General features: G+C 37.4%; 1 protein-coding gene across 2 annotated transcripts in view; it reads right to left on the bottom strand.

Moving 5' to 3' along the window:
* Nucleotides 1-223: 223 nt before the first annotated feature.
* LOC149787359 (proproteinase E-like) overlaps nt 224-18,736 on the bottom strand; it is a 62,899-nt gene continuing 44,386 nt past the window's right edge. For both annotated transcript variants that reach the window (XM_089978374.1, XM_089978373.1), the window contains exon 6: nt 224-821. In XM_089978374.1, coding sequence (XP_089834500.1) covers nt 645-821 — 177 coding nt within the window. In that variant the 3' untranslated portion in view covers nt 224-644. The remainder of the gene's footprint in view (nt 822-18,736) is intronic.

Here is an 18,736-nt window from a genome sequence, read left to right as displayed (position 1 = left end):
TCACGATGTGCACTCTGGTCCAAGTTCACCTTTTACATGGAATGTTCGAGTCAGGTTTGTTATGTCCAATATAAGACGGATACAGTACTGGCACATGTCTGTGAATTGTTCTAATGATTGAAGCCACTATTCTCTATTCATTTATTATCAAATATATTTTACCAAATATATTTATATATTTTATATATTTTGTCAAATACATTTCTTATTATCAAATATATTTCTTACAGCGAATTTAAAATTAAATCTCACTAGTCCGAGTATGAGTTAGTTCTCAGAACGTTTTACAACTTCCAGAGGTTATACATCCACTTTATAAACTTGACTTGTGAACATCTATGGAAAACTAAAGTTAGCGTGTGTTTTTATCATGCAGTAATGGTGTATTTCGAAATGACTATTTTATTTATAATAGCTAAACATGTACCCTCTGAGTAATGGAAAAGTCTGCATTATGCTTCCAGTATTTTTTGCTAGATAAGTTGTGCTACGCCAGCCAATATTATCATAATTTGATACTTTCATCATCAATGGTTGACATATATATTATACGCTGACTGTCTATACGAGTTTTAACGTTGTCATTTTGACCATTGGATTAACAGACTACGAAATGTGCCTCTTGGAGTTTTCTTGAGCATCAGTTATCCGACTATAGGAGACAAAATCTGAGCATCTGGTTTCTTTATCCAATCCGAGTAAGCAGATACGTTAACGTAGATAGTTGGATCGACTCCATGACATCCGTGTGAAATAATGATTCCAAGCAGAAGCCATTTTCCATCTACGTCTGCACAAACCAGCATTCCACCATCATCTCCCTGTGGATATAAGAAAGGAGTTATATCAATTTAGCTGCAAGCGTAACAACCTCAAATGTAAAAAAATGCCACCTACCCCAGAACAAAAATTGTCGAAGTTTCCATCCATGAATCCCTCCATCCAGCCTTTATAGAATATTTGAATAAAAGTAAGGGTTTTCAATTGCTTCATACGTACGAGATCATAAAGTCTCAAAGACTAATATGAAACAGGAATCAAGGCTTTGTTTTATAAACATATATTTAAAATGCGAATGGCCTATGAAACAAATGAATGTTCTGGTAAACTGACAATTTCTAATAGAAAAATTTACTAACTCGTAAATAAGGTCACACCTTGAACTTTAAATTCAAGCAAACATATTGTTTACTTCTTAGAAGCATTACGAAAACCAAGTAGGTCACAACCATCAGTCATGGAAAACAGTATCATCACACACTATAGATACATACCAGTATTTGCTAAAAATGTTATTGATATATTCATGAAGCAATGGCCCTTCTAGGTGTGTAAATATTATCTTTGGAAAGTTTCCTTGCAGGTCAGGAGTTTTTTTCTTCTCAGTAATTTTTGTTCTATTGACTAAGTTCAAACTTGGATTAGTGACGCAAATAACTTACTTCTATACTTAGTTTATTTTTGGCTTTATTTTGATTAGTTTCCGAATACACTGGACAACAAATTTTTACAAAAGTCATGTTACTGAAATAAAATTAGTCAATTCTTATCAATTTTTATGTGCTGAACACGAATATGACAGTCAAATTGCAAAATTGGCTCTAGTTTTTTTGTAATCTGCAAGAAATTAATGTTTACATAACGAAATGCATTCCAATAGTAAAAGGTCAACTGTAATAGCCTACCTATAAAAAATCAAGTCATTGACTACATCTTAGATTTCTTCGCCTGTCTCTTGTACAGCTGTTCGGGAGCATCTCTGAGGAGTGTCCAGCAGTAGTCAGCCAGCATTGTAGTGGACCATTTTCCCTGGTATCTTTGTTCCATTGTTGCGATATCTTGATGAAAACGTTCGCCGTGTTCATCACTAACAATACCACAGTTGCTAGGAAAGAAATCCAAATGGGAATGAAGGAAGTGAATCTTTAGAGACATATTGCAGCCAAGTTTCTTATACTTCATCAACATGTCTTCTACTAGTTCCTTATAGTTTTCTGCCCTAACATTTCCGAGGAAGTTTGTAGAAACTAGGCGAAAAGCATTCCATGCTTGTTTCGCGTCACCTTCCAGCAAGTTGTTGAACCGGTCATCTTTGAAAAGCTCTCGAATCTGAGGACCCACAAAAACTCCCTCTTTAATCTTTGCTTCGCTGAGTCGAGGAAATTTTTCATGCAGGTATCGGAATGCTGGCAAAGTCCGGTCAATGGCTTTCACGAAGTTCTTCATCAAACCTAGTTTGATGTGAAGGGGTGGTAGCAAGATTTTCTGAGCCTCAACCAGAGCTGGATGTTGGATATTCTTCTCTCCAATGGCTACATTCTACCTGTGAGTCCATTCCTTCCTCATGTAGTGCATTTCCCTTGCTCGGCTATCCCACTCGCATAAGAAACACATGTATTTTGTATATCCTTGCTGCAGTCCCATTAAAAGGGCAACTACCTTCAAATCACCAGAGGTGCCAGCTGTACTTGTTATACTCAATGGAATTCAGTAGCTGCCTTAAGTTATCGTATGTCTCTTTCATGTGGACAGCATACGCTACTGGAATAGATGGAAGAATGTTTCCATTGTGCAAAAGCACAGCCTTGAGATTCAGTTTCGAAGAGTCCACAAATAGTCTCCATTCTTGTGGGTCATGAGTGATTTTTAAAGCATTCATGAGGCCCTCAATATCGGAACAGAATATCAGATTACTTTCCTTTCTGAAGAAAGGCTCCAATTGCTGGTGGCGCTTTCGATATGCAGTAATTGTGACATCTTCTTCTAGAAGATTCCATTGTTGGAGTCTTGATCCTAGCAATTCTGCCTTGTTCTTTGATAAGTCCAAATCACGAATCAGGTCATTTAGTTCTTCCTGTGTTATTCTGTGTGGGGTTGATGATGCACCACAGTGAAAATCTGGATCACTGCATGCTAATGGACCAGGAGAAGAACAGGTCGACTCACCTTTGTCTTCGTCAGATGGATCAAGAGAATATTCTGCTGGAGGTTCTGGAATAGGAAGTCCCTCACCATGTGGAACTGGTCTCAATGCAGACGGAATGTTTGGGTAGACTATTCTCGACTTCTTTTGCTTCGTTATTCCGCCGGAAAGAGGAGGAACCAAGCAGAAGTAACAGTCATTTAGGTGGTTGCTTGGCTCTCTCCACACCATTGGGACTGCAAACGGCATTGATGACCTTTTGCAATTCAACCACTGTGAAAGCTGTGTTGTACATGTAGCACAGCATATATGCGGAGCCCAAGGCTTGTCTTGGTCACCAACCTTGCATCCGAAGTAAAGATGATATGCCTTCTTCACTTGAGAATTGATACTTTTCTTCTGGTTGGCAAATGTCACTTCCCCACAAATATAGCAAAAATTGTCCGCGGTATTAACACACTTTCGAGGCATTACTGTTCTTTATTGTACATAAATGGATAAAATAATAAGTTTTATGTAACAGTAGCTTGAACTGTCTCGCACAACGTCTAAAATATTTTAAATGCTGAACCTATCTGATTGGGCTTTATATAGTACACTGCTTACGTCAGCTTCAGCAGCCGCCTGGCATTAGTATAATAGGCCTACACATGTATAGTACACTGCTGACGTCAACTTACTTCAGCAGCCGCATGGCATTAGTATTGCATTGCATCAGAAAATGATGCAATCAACTGTGGATGATGTGAGCATGATGGTATTATGCAATGTTACATCATTATTCCGGATGTTGCTGCAGTCCTACTGGAGAAATTTACACAGTGAAACATAGAAAATGAGGTATATGAATATCTTCAAAACGAGAGCCAATACAAATTTTTCACGGTTATATTCGTGTTCGGCACACCAAAATACTACAGATTAGGGCCTTTTCAAGTCAGTAATGATTTCACTGTTGACCAGTGATATCCGAGTTAATTATCTGATTTAACAGAGACTTTCTTGGTAATTCTCACGCATAATACCCTTATGTTTTCCAAGGTGTTCGAACTTGTTCGGAAGTAATTCGGCAGGAAATTAGCAAAGCACATGTTGCACGACTAAATCGTGCTGTCAACAATAATTTTATAGATAATTGGATACATTATGAGACGTTCTTTAGATAACAACAAAACTGCTTTCTGATTTTGTGGATAAGTGGACATTGATAGAGTGTCTCTAAATAATTTATATTTTGTCAAATACATGCTACATAGTGAAGATGAGGACGATATCTATTCCAAACCTGATTTAAAGTCATACATGTTAATCATATAGGGAATACAAAGGAAAATGAAAGGAAAAATGAAAATGTCACTGACGATGTTATATAGGATGATGTTTGTCGATGATAATGTGCTATTCGTTTCGCCGACGTCACAGGCATAACACGATCGTGATGCAGAAAAATAAACTGACCCATGTATACGCAAATCGAAGCCATGATTGGAACACTCAGTAAAATTGACTTTACAGGGAAAATGAAACCGCACTTGATGTGAAAGGTCTCGCAGATACTCTGCAATCTCTTTTCTATCGGAAAAAGGAAAAATATATGATTGTCCTGATGCTCGATTAGTGGAACGTCTGCCTCCATCAAATAGTGCTCCTCTGGCAGATAATTTGTCTGGAGATACTTGTACTAGAGACCATTTCATTGAAGCAGACAACAATGAAAGTGACACGAAGGACTGCATATCCAAATGGCCCCTGAAGCATGATTATAAACCTCCATTATCTCAGCTTTTGACTTCCCATCGCAATGATTTCATACCCCAAAGTCAGATACGTTCAGTCAGTGATGATGATTTCGAAAGCACGCATGAAAACGTTGATAGAATGAGCACGATATTTGCTCAACTAGCAACGATGAAAGAAGTTTGAAGACAAAATGTCGAGGCTGGAAAACCAGCTAGGAGATATCTCCACTATGAGAGACAACGAGGTCCAGAGAATGAGGACAGATCTATTTGCAAAAACTAAGAAATTTTAAAAGCTAACGCACATATAGAACAACTTAAACTAAATGAGGAAAAACTAATGAGGGATACCAGGGGATGGTGTCCATAGCAACCCGGGTAAACGATAAAAAAATTAGATAAAAACACATGTACAACAATATCTGGATGTGATCCCGAAAACAAAAAGCTGTACTGAGGGAAAGGGAGAAAAACCTTGCACAAGACACAGGTTTTTCTGCAATCAAAGAAACGGAGAAAATGAAAGAACCTTATACTTGCAAATGAAAGGAAATCCGGAGTTACCTACATGCAGCGAGAATAAATATAATTCGTCTACTGGTGATCAAGAATATGTAGTACCTGTCCAAAAGAGGTTCACAAATGCCTGCATTCGTCTGGAAATTATACCTCTATATTAAATGTGCAGCATTTCCCGCCATTTTAACGGAATAATGTGAATAATTAAACAGCAAATGTCAGTCATAAACCGGAAATGGACGACGCATCTCACAATGCAAGAGAGAGCAATCAAGTGGAAAATCACCAAAAATGATAAAATCTGAAGAAAGAACTAAACGTAAAATAAAAATGGCACGAATAAAGAACTAAATGTAGTTTTCAAATCAACGTAGATCAAATAACGTTTCAGAGCGACGAGAAGAAACGCAGGAAGAAAGATATGGAAATTATAATTACCAGACCCAATCAAACTTATCACGAATCAAATGTTTTTAAGCCAGTCGTAAGAAACGAAATATGTCAAGTCAAGAAAGAACATATATATTGTAAATACAGTTATTACAAACATTGGGGGGGGGGATGTGGAGGTAACAGTAAAATTCAGCCGCCTTATAAAAGAACGACCTCAGTGGAATGGATCATATATATTTACATTTCGACTAAACGTACTGGAGAAAGATCTTGAACTGATGATGAACAATCCATCATTTGGAGTTCTGGAGGGTATGGATGTCAAATAGAACGTGGAGAAGGGGCTACCCTTCTTATGAAACGTACGATAAATATAACACGTAGTGCCACGGCATGGGACTTGTCACTGTGTCATGATTGTAAGTATATTCATCATCTCGACATACAATATAACACGAGAAATAATGGTACAATATAATAACATGAGAAATAATGGTACAATATAATAACACGGGAAATAATGGTACAATATAATAACACGAGAAATAATGGTACAATATAATAACATGAGAAATAATGGTACAATATAATAACATGAGAAATAATGGTAAAATATAATAAGATGAGCAATAATGGTACAATATATTAACACGAGAAATAATGGTACAATATAATAAAACGAGAAATAATGGTACAATATAATAAAACGAGAAATAATGGTACAATATAATAACACGAGAAATAATGGTAAAATATAATAAGATGAGCAATAATGGTACAATATAATAACACGAGAAATAATGGTACAATATAATAACATGAGAAATAATGGTACAATATAATAACATGAGAAATAATGGTACAATATAATAACACGAGAAATAATGGTACAAAAATAATGGTACAATATAATAACACGAGAAATAATGGTACAATATAATAACACGAGAAATAATGGTACAATATAATAACATGAGAAATAATGGTACAATATAATAACATGAGAAATAATGGTAAAATATAATAAGATGAGCAATACTGGTACAATACAATAACACGAGAAATAATGGTACAATATAATAAAACGAGAAATAATGGTACAATATAATAAAACGAGAAATAATGGTACAATATAATAACACGAGAAATAATGGTAAAATATAATAAGATGAGCAATAATGGTACAATATAATAACACGAGAAATAATGGTACAATATAATAACATGAGAAATAATGGTACAATATAATAACATGAGAAATAATGGTACAATATAATAACACGAGAAATAATGGTACAATATAATAACACGAGAAATAATGGTACAATATAATAACATGAGAAATAATGGTACAATATAATAACATGAGAAATAATGGTACAATATAATAACACGAGAAATAATGGTACAAAAATAATGGTACAATATAATAACACGAGAAATAATGGTACAATATAATAACACGAGAAATTAACTGAATTGAACATTGAAATGTACCTGACACAAATCTGTTTCGTATCGCTAAACATTGCCTTGTGCAGAGAATCTAGCTTATTTAAATAAGTTGCACGATGATTTTACAGAGCTTCCTAATGAAAGCATACCACAGTGGTATATAGGTAGTGGCGGGGTTGTTTTATTTTACAGATTACTGTCATGCAAATTACTTTACAAACTGGTTTGACAACTGTTATGTGTGATTTGGATTTTTTAACGTAGCTTTAACAATTTTTCAGTCATATCGCTACGATGTCTGCAGTGTGGGAGTTTATAGTGATGTCTAGCACTGAGGCATCATGACGCTGACGTGTAGTCACATTGTCCTGACACCAGGCCGACCAATCCTAACACTAACCTCCTAATGCAAAGAGAGCCTTGCGAGGCAACTGTTAGTACCATTTGTATAAGTCTTTGTCATGACTCGGCTGGGGTTCGAACCCACGACCTGCCGCATCCGCTGCGGACGTTCTAACCACTAGGCCACCGGAGCAGTCGCCAAATATTATGGCAGTGAAAGTCATAATGAGAGGTTTGGAACCCATCATTTGGAATGCAGTTTTTTTTTTCTCCTAACAAACAGAACTAATGATGCCTATGAAATAGTTTGTGATAATGTTTTTTATGTGTATGATAAATATTCTGTTGAAAATACATGCGTAATCATAGGATACATAAATGCAGATCATTTATGTAAAAATCCATCCAGAGGAGATCCGATTCCCAGGAACAGAATAAAACAGAAACATCATTCCTACCTCGATGGAAAAAAACATTCATGAACATAACATCAAATAATGATCAAAAGACATGTCACGGATGTAATAATACCTAAAAAAATCCGAGGTGGCGTGAAAAGACACAAACTCACAGAATGTATATTTTAATACAGGATTACCTACAAGTTACAACAGCACTTGCGAAAGATATGTTGAATGGAAGAATACGCAAACAACACGTACATTTTCAACAATTAAATTGAACTTGCTGAATTCATTAGAAGTGAGCAGGAATAAAAGTGACGTTGATGCATTCTTGAATTTCACCCGTGAATGTAAATCAATGAGTGATACAGAGTATTAAAATAAACTGATCACTAGAAGAACGTTAACTACTTGAAACAGATACATTTCAAAAGCCAAATTCAGATCGCACTTGAAACTATATTGAAAGAATAATGGACTCAATATGTTTAACCAAGAAAAAAACGAGAAAAGCGCCTGGAGAATGGATCAAAAACAGGAAAAATCAGAGGCCAGGATAGTACCAGTTGTTTGTACCTCGACTTAGAAAATGACTATGCCATCACTAACTGTTTGGTTTCCGTGAGTGGCTTATCTAGCCACTATGTGCTCTGAAATATATATGGCACAACTGACAGGAGACATCCGTTCTGTTTGCTTGAACAATAGAGTACGTCCTGCAGTTCTGAGATTTCCGCTGCTCTCATTTCTGCACTGCCACTGCCCTGACACTGCCCCTGCAATTCTTCTCTGTTCAAAGTCTGCAGCTCTAGTATGGACGAGACGCCTAGTGGAATGATCCTGTGTGAGATTTTCCCAGGACTCAAGATCACTGTTAAAGTGTTTCAGGGATGGATTGAATACATCTTTGAAGCGTTTCTTCTCACCACCCTGGGATCACTTCGCCGTAGAAGATCTTCTTTGGAAGTCCCTCTCCTCAGACCGTACATTTGAAAAATGATTCCGCTTCAAGCATTGCAACAAATAGATAGTAACAGTTACAGAAAATACAAGAATGCAAAAAGAGAATTTGGAAAAAAACACTGGCTCGATAAAATATATAAAAGTGCTTATTTGAAGAAATAAGAAAGAGCATGGAACTGGGAATAGAAGAATTCTACAAAGTCATACAGGCAAGCAGGAAGGATAGATTGGATTATGGTAACATTTTATTTCTTGGAGCATAATCCAATAATTCGAATGAATGTGTAAATTTATGGTAACTGTCTTTTTTCCGAATTAAGTGATACACAAATGAAGAACATAATGACTTTGAGAATGTCAGTATGTAGAACCAAACAAATTAGTGACTGATAACATAAAATGTGACCCTACCAAATAGGTACTGCAGCATATAAAAATATCTTGAAATTAAAAACAAATCACCAGGCATTGATTCAGTGTCCAACGAGCATCGATAGTTTGTCAAAAATGATCTAATCAGACATCTAACTGTTCTTTTAAATTTTATGATTCAGTTTAAGTACTTGCCTAATGTATATAGCTGTGTGTGTGTGTGTGTGTGTGATTTGGATTTTTAACGTAGCTTTAAAACAGTTTCAGTCATATCGCTACGATGTCTGCAGTGTGGCAGTTTATAGTGATGTCTAGCACTGGGGCATGATGCCGCTGACATGTAGGATGATGTGCCACCCAGTCACATTATCCTGACACCATGCCGACCAGTCCTAACACTAACCTCTTAATGTTGAATGCCCAGTGAGGCACCTGTTTATATCACTACAATATGCAAACAAGATGGTAAAGATATCAAGGATTGATGAATTGTCGTGGCATAACACTGATATCTTGTCCGGAAAACGTTTGAAAAAAATATTGATGGAAAGATTTCAAAAGTTTAAACCAAATAAGCTGTCCACATCCGTATCAATTTGGATTTCGTAACGAGGCTGGAGTTATCTCTATTGCATTCACCCTCCATGACTGTTGACAAATCAAGCCTCATATGTACAGGCTGTTTTAATGACAAGGCATTAGATTCACTGTGCCATTGTGGACTACTAACTAGGCATTCGATTCACTGTGCCATTGTGGACTACTGACTAGGCATTCGATTCACTGTGCCATTGTAGACTATTGACAAGGCATTCGATTCACTGTGCCATTGTGGAATATTGACAAGACATTTGATTCACTGTGCCATTGTGGACTATTGAGGGGGGAAAAAATCAAGTGAATAATCGCCCATTTCTACACCGTCAATTGTTTGTGTATCGTTTTATTAAACTCATTTCCGTTAGGAAAGGGGATTGGTCAAGGGCTTCTCTTTTTCTCTTATACATAAATAATCTACTGAATTAATTAATAATGACTAATTGCGGTTGAACAATGGGTCAGATAAACATACGTGTTGAGTTTTTCCTCGTATTTTTGTGAAATCAGTTTATCAGTATGCACGGAAGTTGAAATTGAAATATAACCCTAGCAAGAGTAATTGGCTGATAGCGGGTGGGCACAAGGAAGTTTATTCATCAAATGAAATGACTTTTGGGATTACAGGATTCTCCTGGATCAAAAAAGGTGAAATATGCTGGAGTAACTGTTTCCCAGTCAATGAACATAAATGATCGTGTATATCGTTCTTGGGATGAAGCTAAACGTCTAATAAACAAATCTGCATGCATTTGGAATGGACCCAATAAGTTATGAGAAAGTCTGGGAAAGAGTTATATTACCGTCTGTTTTGTATGGCTCAAAACTCTGGTTCAATACGGCATATCAGGGCATTAAAACCGTCGTGAAACTGTAATGATACTTTGCCTGTCGATTGCACAAGGGTAGTAGTAGAGTGAATTGGGGATTAAAATTCACATGGTAATAAAATGGGAGAAAAAAAATCATAAACCATCAGAAATCCAATCTGAAAGAAAAATATTTACAAAAATCAACAGGAGAAATCGAAAGGAATACGAAGATTACTACGACTGGGAGCGGAGAGAAATGGAAAAAGCAGAGTTATCACGGAGAAAACCAACAAGTATTGAAAATGAAACAAACACGTATAGAAAAAACAAGGAAGCATCGTCAGGGAAAACTGACACGATCAGGTGGTGATAGACAAGTATGTCTGAAAGTTGACAAGATCAGTTGGAGTAATGATATAACATACATGCCATAAAAAAATGCATCATTGTAAGATGTCCTCGAAAATGCAAGCATTTTCAAAAATGCAAGTATTTTCACGAAAAGATGATGCAATAAATTCATTGATCGAAAATAGAATTTTTAAATTTGCGCGCATAATTCAAGATGGAAAAAAATTTCACGTGTATCCGCGTGATGAAGATTTTAACGCTGACAGATACGTGGGTAAGTCTAACGTCAATGAGATAATTCCGAGATTTTGTCGGAGAAAACTTACTTTTGATCTTGATCTGAAACCATCAGTTGAAACAGTCAGGGGTTATTTTGAAAAAATACACGGAAAAACAACTATCGCGGAAACCACTAATGGCTATCATGTCACGGTGCTGGAGAAACTTGTAACATTTGAGGAACATCGATCGTTGACCGCGACAGCTGCGCAACATAAAACTGATTTGGGAGTTGATGTTATAGCCGGTCTTCACAGTTTAAAACTGCAGGGGACAAAATCTAAAAAACCCAGTAGTGTATGTAAGCGATCACTGGATGGCATTTCCGTGTTGGATTCGTTGATCACTGTTCGCGAAGATGTCTTTCTTGACTCGGGAATTGATTTTAGTAAACCAGTAATTGATTCTGGTAATCTGTCCGATGAAGACATCTTCGCGATATCGTCTGCGCTGACTGGCAAAGCAGATCAAATCACTCATCAAATCTGTGTTAGCGTAAATCGATTAACATTTGCAAGGGCACCGGGACATTTCTGTGTTATCTGCGGGCGGCGACATGGATACAACGCTGCAAGAGATTACATCGAAGAGAAATGTGATAATTGTCTTGTTTATGAGTACGACGACAGATACGAAGTTGTTTGTCCGCGCGGGCAAGGAAAAAAGATAATTATCTCGCGAGGCAGTTTAGAATCAAGAATCGAAGATCACCATGCGGGGAAGTTATACGACGCCAAGATCGTATCAGTTACTGATATCGCTGACGCCGAATACATAAAATATTTATACAAGTACAACAACGATGAGATTTATCCTGGAGAATTTCCATCGAGAAACGCTGATTTGGTTTATACTGAACCGCCGGTGCATCTCGGTGGAAAAGGTTGCCGAGCAATATCTGGCGACTACATGGATGGATCAGCTTGTGGAATGGGGAAAACTGTCGCGGCATGGAAATCAATCGAGGATGGACAATCTGTAGTATATGTCAGTTATAGAATTACTTTATCGATATTAACTTCGGAAACCCAGCAAATTGAAATTTATAATAAAATTCAAGGTGATATTGTGATGAAACATGGACGTTGAATGGTTGTACAACTTGAGTCACTCACGCGAGTAAAGGGAACCGTTGACGTGTTGGTGTTGGATGAGTTTCACGGGATACTTCGACAATGTTTCAGTGGTACAAAATCCAGTAGAAGAAACTGGGCAACGTTGGCAGGATTGATAAGAACATCTGGACGGGTTATCGTGTTGGATGCTGACGCGAATGATACAGATCTGAAAGTGTTAAAGATGCTCGGGAGGACTGAAATGAAATTTATCATCAACGACTACAAACCGGACCAAGGAAAAAAAATTATCATTGAAAGATCTCATCGGGATAATCGCGACGCGACAGATGCAACATTGAAGCGTTCGTCGACGAGTAAAGTTGCAATTTTTACACAGTTGAAAAATTGCGATTATTCCGTGGAAGATAACGCAAAATATTATCTGCAACGGCAATATCCGACGGCGTATTATCACGGTGATACCTCACGGGAACAAAAACTCGTAGATTTCTCTGATCCAGTAAAAGCTTTCAGCGATAAGCGGGTTATCATACACAACTCAAAGATGGAAGCTGGTTGTAACATGGAAAATATTGGAATTGCTACACATCATACTATGTCATTTGAAATTGGGTCTGTGGAAGCAAGTAAACAGTCCATACATAGATTCCGAGGCGTTCAAGAACTATATTACTCGGTGAAATCACGAGGTTACACTGAAGCGCCATTGACCCGCGAAGATGTTATCGCGAAAATCATTTCCAATGAGCGAGATTTGACTGAGGCAGAACGTGATAATAGACTACCAAACATCGCTGACATTGATACCCCTTACGGAGAAGCATTTATCAGCGTTATCGTTGAAGAAAATAATTCAAAGCGTTATTTCACGAAAAGATTAATCGCGATGATGTCGCGGACTGGTTATAGTGAAGTCTCAGCCGGACGATTATGAGACTTGGAAAATCAAGCGCAGATAAAAAAGGACAATCAAGTTGACCTTTTACCAAGATGAGTTTTTACAAAGTAGCATTGGCCAGCGAATCAAAAATGCCGCAGCGATACCAACCTGCGAAGATGATAAAGTTTTGCAAAATTTAAAGAACTCTGCGGTCGCTGATGTTGAACCGGATTTTGATGCGCTGTTGTGCGAGATCGAACAATCACGGAATAGAATTTATCACTACCGATACGACCCTGACAAGAAATCCTCACCGTATCAGCAAAAATTAGATTTCACAAATAGTATTTATCAATGTAATGTTGGTAAACTTACCCCGACGGAGATTGAAACCGCTTACAAGAAAACCCATGCAGCGATAAACCAACACGAAAAGATAATTGCTGACCGGAACAACGGAGCAATCTATGACAGGAAAGTATTTCGTAGTGATAAAATATCACCAAGACAACGAGATGCGATTATTAGTGATATAATCGTGTTGGCAAAGTTACCACCGCTTGTTGATCTAGCAGTGAAAAACGTCACAGTGAAGAATCTCAACGAGGCAGTGTCAGTGATAATAGCAGCACCAGAGAAATATGCTGATCTTATCCAACATTTCACGGATATATTCGAGACAATATTGCAAACCAAAAAATAACACGACGCAGTATTATCGCAAATTTCAAAAACATTTACAAGCGTTATGGAGCAGAACTAAAATCCAATGATAGCAAACATGCAGATCGTAGCGATTACACGTTATATTATCCAAGTTGGCCGATTCCTGATTGTTTCTACGACAGTGAATGGAGAAACACAATTGTAAAGGAAAATATTGGAGTTGGCGGTGAAGATATTTCAGCGACTGATGATGCCAGTGCATGGTTGAAATTCCATATTTGGAAAGCCAATAGATGGTTCCAGCGATATGATGAAACTGACTAGATGTTTATTTGTCAATCTGAGACCGCTATGTGAGTTTGGGGAAACTATCAGTTACATTATAATATATATATGAAACTGATAGTTTCCCCAAAATCTGATAGAGACGTTTGTTTGCGTATCTGCGGGTTCTACGGGGGATTTTGATGAATGTTAATGTGATGAAACTGACTCGTAGAGACGTCTGTTTGACGATTCAAGACCGTTATCAGACCCTCGCGGTATCGCGGCGGAGTCGCAAAAGTATATCCGCGGTGACAGAACTGTTGGGGAAACTATCCTTGTGATAGATCTGTTATGGCATATTGAAGATAGCGCTGTTATAATAATGGCAAAGACGTTAATCAAGCCAATAGATTACCCGACAATGCCGGATTCAACTACTGGTTATTATGTTTTTCCTCCTGGAAAGGTAGCGTTTGGAAGTAACAATGGTTACATTTTCTTTTGTTTTAATAACGATTGTGCAACTCAGGAGGAAATTACTGAACGAGATCTTGCCAGAGAATGTTTTATGGAACATTGTTTCAAACTTTTAGGTCTTCCAGATTACTGGCATCCTGATGAAAAGTATTTTGATATCGTGGTAAATACGTGGCCTTGTCCAGATAGTTTATTTGCTCCTATAATACCTAAAACATTTCCTTTAGATTCTGTGGAATTTGAATTGGTCAAACTTGCTAATTTTTCATCAGAAATAACTAATCCTAAAAAATGAGAACATTTTCAAATGTTACTAGAAAAGTTAGAGCCTGCTATGAAATATGCCTGCGGAAATGGTAAATTCAATAATGTCCGTCTTTGATTTTCCACATTGTCGCGTTAGTTTTGACCGTCGTGGTTTTTTATGTTCGATGTGAAAACCGCGCCTGTCTATCGCGAGAATCGCTTGCGATTCCAGTGCTGGATTTTCGATACCTGAACATGTTATCGTGAAAAGGAATCTAAAAAAATCTGATTACACCGTCGGTGGTTTTTTCTTTGGCGGCCAGGAATTCTTCGATGGTTGGAGTTCTCTCTGACCATCCGGTTAAAGATATGACATAAAAAATAATCACGTTGAGAAATATCACTCAAGATGAGCTTGAGCGTTTATTGGCTACGCGTGAACAGAGAAGTCCTAACACAACACCGAAAATTAGACATTCTCGTGCAGGTGTCCGCGTGCCTGATGGTGTCAAATACAAGTCCTCGAAGACCGAGATGGATTTGCCAGAGAAAGATTAACGCGGAAATATCAGCAACGGAAGCTCAATGATGTTTCAGCGCAGCATTTTCCTCAGTGAGTCTTCGAACTTCTTCGAGGAGTTCATCTACGGCTTCTAATGCTTGTTTGTTAGCTTCGATTTCCGCGCGCTGTTCCTCAGTTATTCTCTTGCACGTTGTGTGATCTGGTGCCGAAATGGAATCATCCCAGATCGAGGAAATACGATTAAAACTTATTTTGTATTTACGTGCTATTGCCGCTATTGGTATTTTAGTTTTGCTGGCAATGATATCGCTGACGTCATCGTCGCTAAGGCTCACAAGATGTGGCATTTATTATCTAATAACAATAATTAATTTAATTATTTTTTTGTGCCAATAATATATCACTGCTTTTTTCAGTCAGTGCCCCGGAAATTCCTCGGGAACATCTGACTGGGACCACGGAATATTTTTTTCGGCTTTGATAATTGTTATCAATTCCAACATGGTTCTCTCGAGACTCTCGATTCTATCAGTGAGATCTTGAATACTTGACACGATGTTGTATTGGGCTGTTTCAATTTCGTCGTGAAGTATTTCATTGTCCATATTGTTATGGATTTTTAAAAATTTATTTCAGAAAGACGCCTACGATGATGTCTTAGAAATATCTGAAACGTTTCCGGTTTAAGGGTTTTCCAAATTCTTATGTTTTCAATCAACATTAACATACAAATATAAATATATGAATTTCTAACCATCTATGGGATTTTTAGATTTCAAAATTATTATGGCGGTGGCGGAAAAGGTTTTGCCACGATAAAATCAAAATTGTAGTCGATGATGTTGTCATCGGTTTTGTTATTGGGAATATCATCGGGGGGATCATCGGTGGCGTCTGGTTGTTGCAATTTGCTAATTTGTTGGTGTAGTTCCTCGATGATGCTGTCACGGTCGGCAATAATCCGTTGAAGCTCAAGCAGTGATTGACCGCCGCCTATTATTTTTTTGTTGATCGGTGATATCTTCCTGCATATTTTTGTTTTTTTTGAACCAACGCCATAAAATAATTATGTCCTTGCTCGTATTTTTCTTGTAGTTGTTTGATCGCGTTACCGAGGTCTATATAACGTTGTTTTTCTTTCAAGTAAGCTTCTTTTTTCTCGTTGGTTTTTTTCTTGATCCGATCAATGTATTTTGTGAGATTCTTTCCTCGCTCAGTCCCTGCATAACCTCCAATGAATTTCTCATCAGGATATACGGCTTTCCAAATTTTATATAACCGCTGAAGACCAATCTGATAATCCTCGGCGACTTTTTTCGGAGATTCTTTTCCACGAAGTTCAATTATTTCTAATTCCTGCTGAGGCGTTAGGTACTTTGCTTTGTTAGGCATTGCACTATAATAACACTGAAATAATCGTGATTAAGAATAATAATAACCAAAAATAAAAAGTAATTATCAAAAAAATAACCATCAGTCAATCAGAGATAGAAATTTATTGCGAATATTACATTTCCCGTGATTAACAAGCAATAATATTAAATATTCTCAACTGTAACAACAACAAAAAACTAACTATCATCGAAGAATTTTTGTCGCGGAAATATTAGCATAAGTAACAACGGCAAGAGAAATAACAACATAACAATGCCGTGAAGAATATTACAACTGCATTTTTTGCTGGGTTTTATTATTAATTTTAACACAATTATTACTATTATTTTCGATAAATCATTCCAGTGAAAATTACAGCTATTATTTCTGATCAATCACGGGTTTTTTGTCATCGTTGCAGATTATTAATCCTGGTATGATTATTTTTCACATCGCTGCAGTTATTTTATCGCGGTAATAATATTTCATATTTTTATCGGTGATATTTTCCAGCGAGATATCGTTGTTGTTGTTCGCAAAAAAATATAATTGCGGATTTTCGATGGTATAATTATCCGATGCTGTTATTTATGCGCGGCGGTCAATGATCGCTCTCGTGCGAATACTCCCGAGAGCAAATGTGTTAATCCCATCACGGGTATATCTTTTATCGTCGAAGTTATTTAATCCCGATTTGCGAATTTTATCAGTTACTACCTCATGTCAGTAAGATCGAAATCCTCGAGTGGTAACCGTTGGTAAATTTATTCCTGGTGTTCGATGCAACGCTGCTAAATAATCATCAAATGATAATTTATTTTTCACATAACCGCTATTGATTCCTTTGGCTTTTTTAACTGCCGCGTTGGATTCAGTGATCAACGAGTACATTTTACTGCGCAGTCCTACAAATTCCCGCACTGGTTTGAATGCAAATTCATCTTTGAACTTTCCAATGACTTTCTTGTTGGTGTTGTCGTGAAACTTATCACGGTGACATCAGATAGATCAAACAATTCTCGATGGTTATAAATATCCTGATATAAATCGTCGGTTTGTACTTCATACACCAGCGAATCAGTGCCTGACATCAACAACTCCGAGGTTGGAAATTGTTTCTTGAAAAACCCGTCGTGAAAATCGTACATTAACGTCTTTGACAGATCCAGCACTGCCGCGCCAATGTAGATCGGTTTATTCAACCGTAACGATGGTTGTTTTTTAGTAATCAGCACTAGATTGTCAGAAATCCTTTTCTCGTTTTGAAACAGTTTCCCCTGACTAGGTTATGGCGTCTGCGGACGTCATTTACAATATCGACATGGACGCACTTGCGGCCATTTTCCATGGTTTTGCCAAACACTGAGTTGTTCATCAGCTTGAAGAAGTCTTTTTCAAAGTCTGATTTTGCCGCTGTTCTTCTCGTTGTATTCGCGTCAATGTAGGACTTCAACCAACAACTGTGATTGAATCGCAACACTCTGTGAATGGTTTTCAAAATCAAACCTGCATCAAGAGCTTGTTTTAACAGGGCATAATGACACACATAATTGCGTTTATTAAATAAATTTGGCACTAGTTTATGATATGCTTGATAATTTGTTGTTCTCAGCGCGATTTGTTCTCGTGATAGCATATCATCGGTGATAACTATATGCTCGGGTAAATACGGATAATCATCATGGAGGTCATGTAACTCCGCTGGATAGTCAATGTCAGCTTCGACAAATCGTCATGCATGTCCACGGTGACGTTGTTGGTTTCGCTGATAAATTTCTCCTGGGATATCCATGTAAATCCACCATATGGCATTGCCATCGACATTGCAGCACCATAGAGATTATTTTCATCCAAGTAACACATATACTTGCTGGGAATTGTTAGATCGTAATCGTGGAGGTATTTATTATTCCCGCGAGAATATTTTTTCGTGACAACACTAATTCCGCCACGGGTTCCTTTTTCGATAAACAAATACATGTCAACGTCAGTCAGTAATTGTAATTCCACGTTTGAATGTTTTAACGCGGCATCCCAGGACAATCCAGGCGCGGAGAAATAATGTGCTGGATCAA

This window comes from Sinohyriopsis cumingii, chromosome 12, assembly GCF_028554795.1.
Source record: "Sinohyriopsis cumingii isolate HCF-2022 chromosome 12, ASM2855479v2, whole genome shotgun sequence".
NCBI classification, from domain to species: Eukaryota; Metazoa; Mollusca; class Bivalvia; order Unionida; family Unionidae; genus Sinohyriopsis; species Sinohyriopsis cumingii.
The sequence above is the reverse complement of the archived record's forward strand: the minus strand, read 5'-3'. Positions and strand labels throughout refer to the sequence as shown.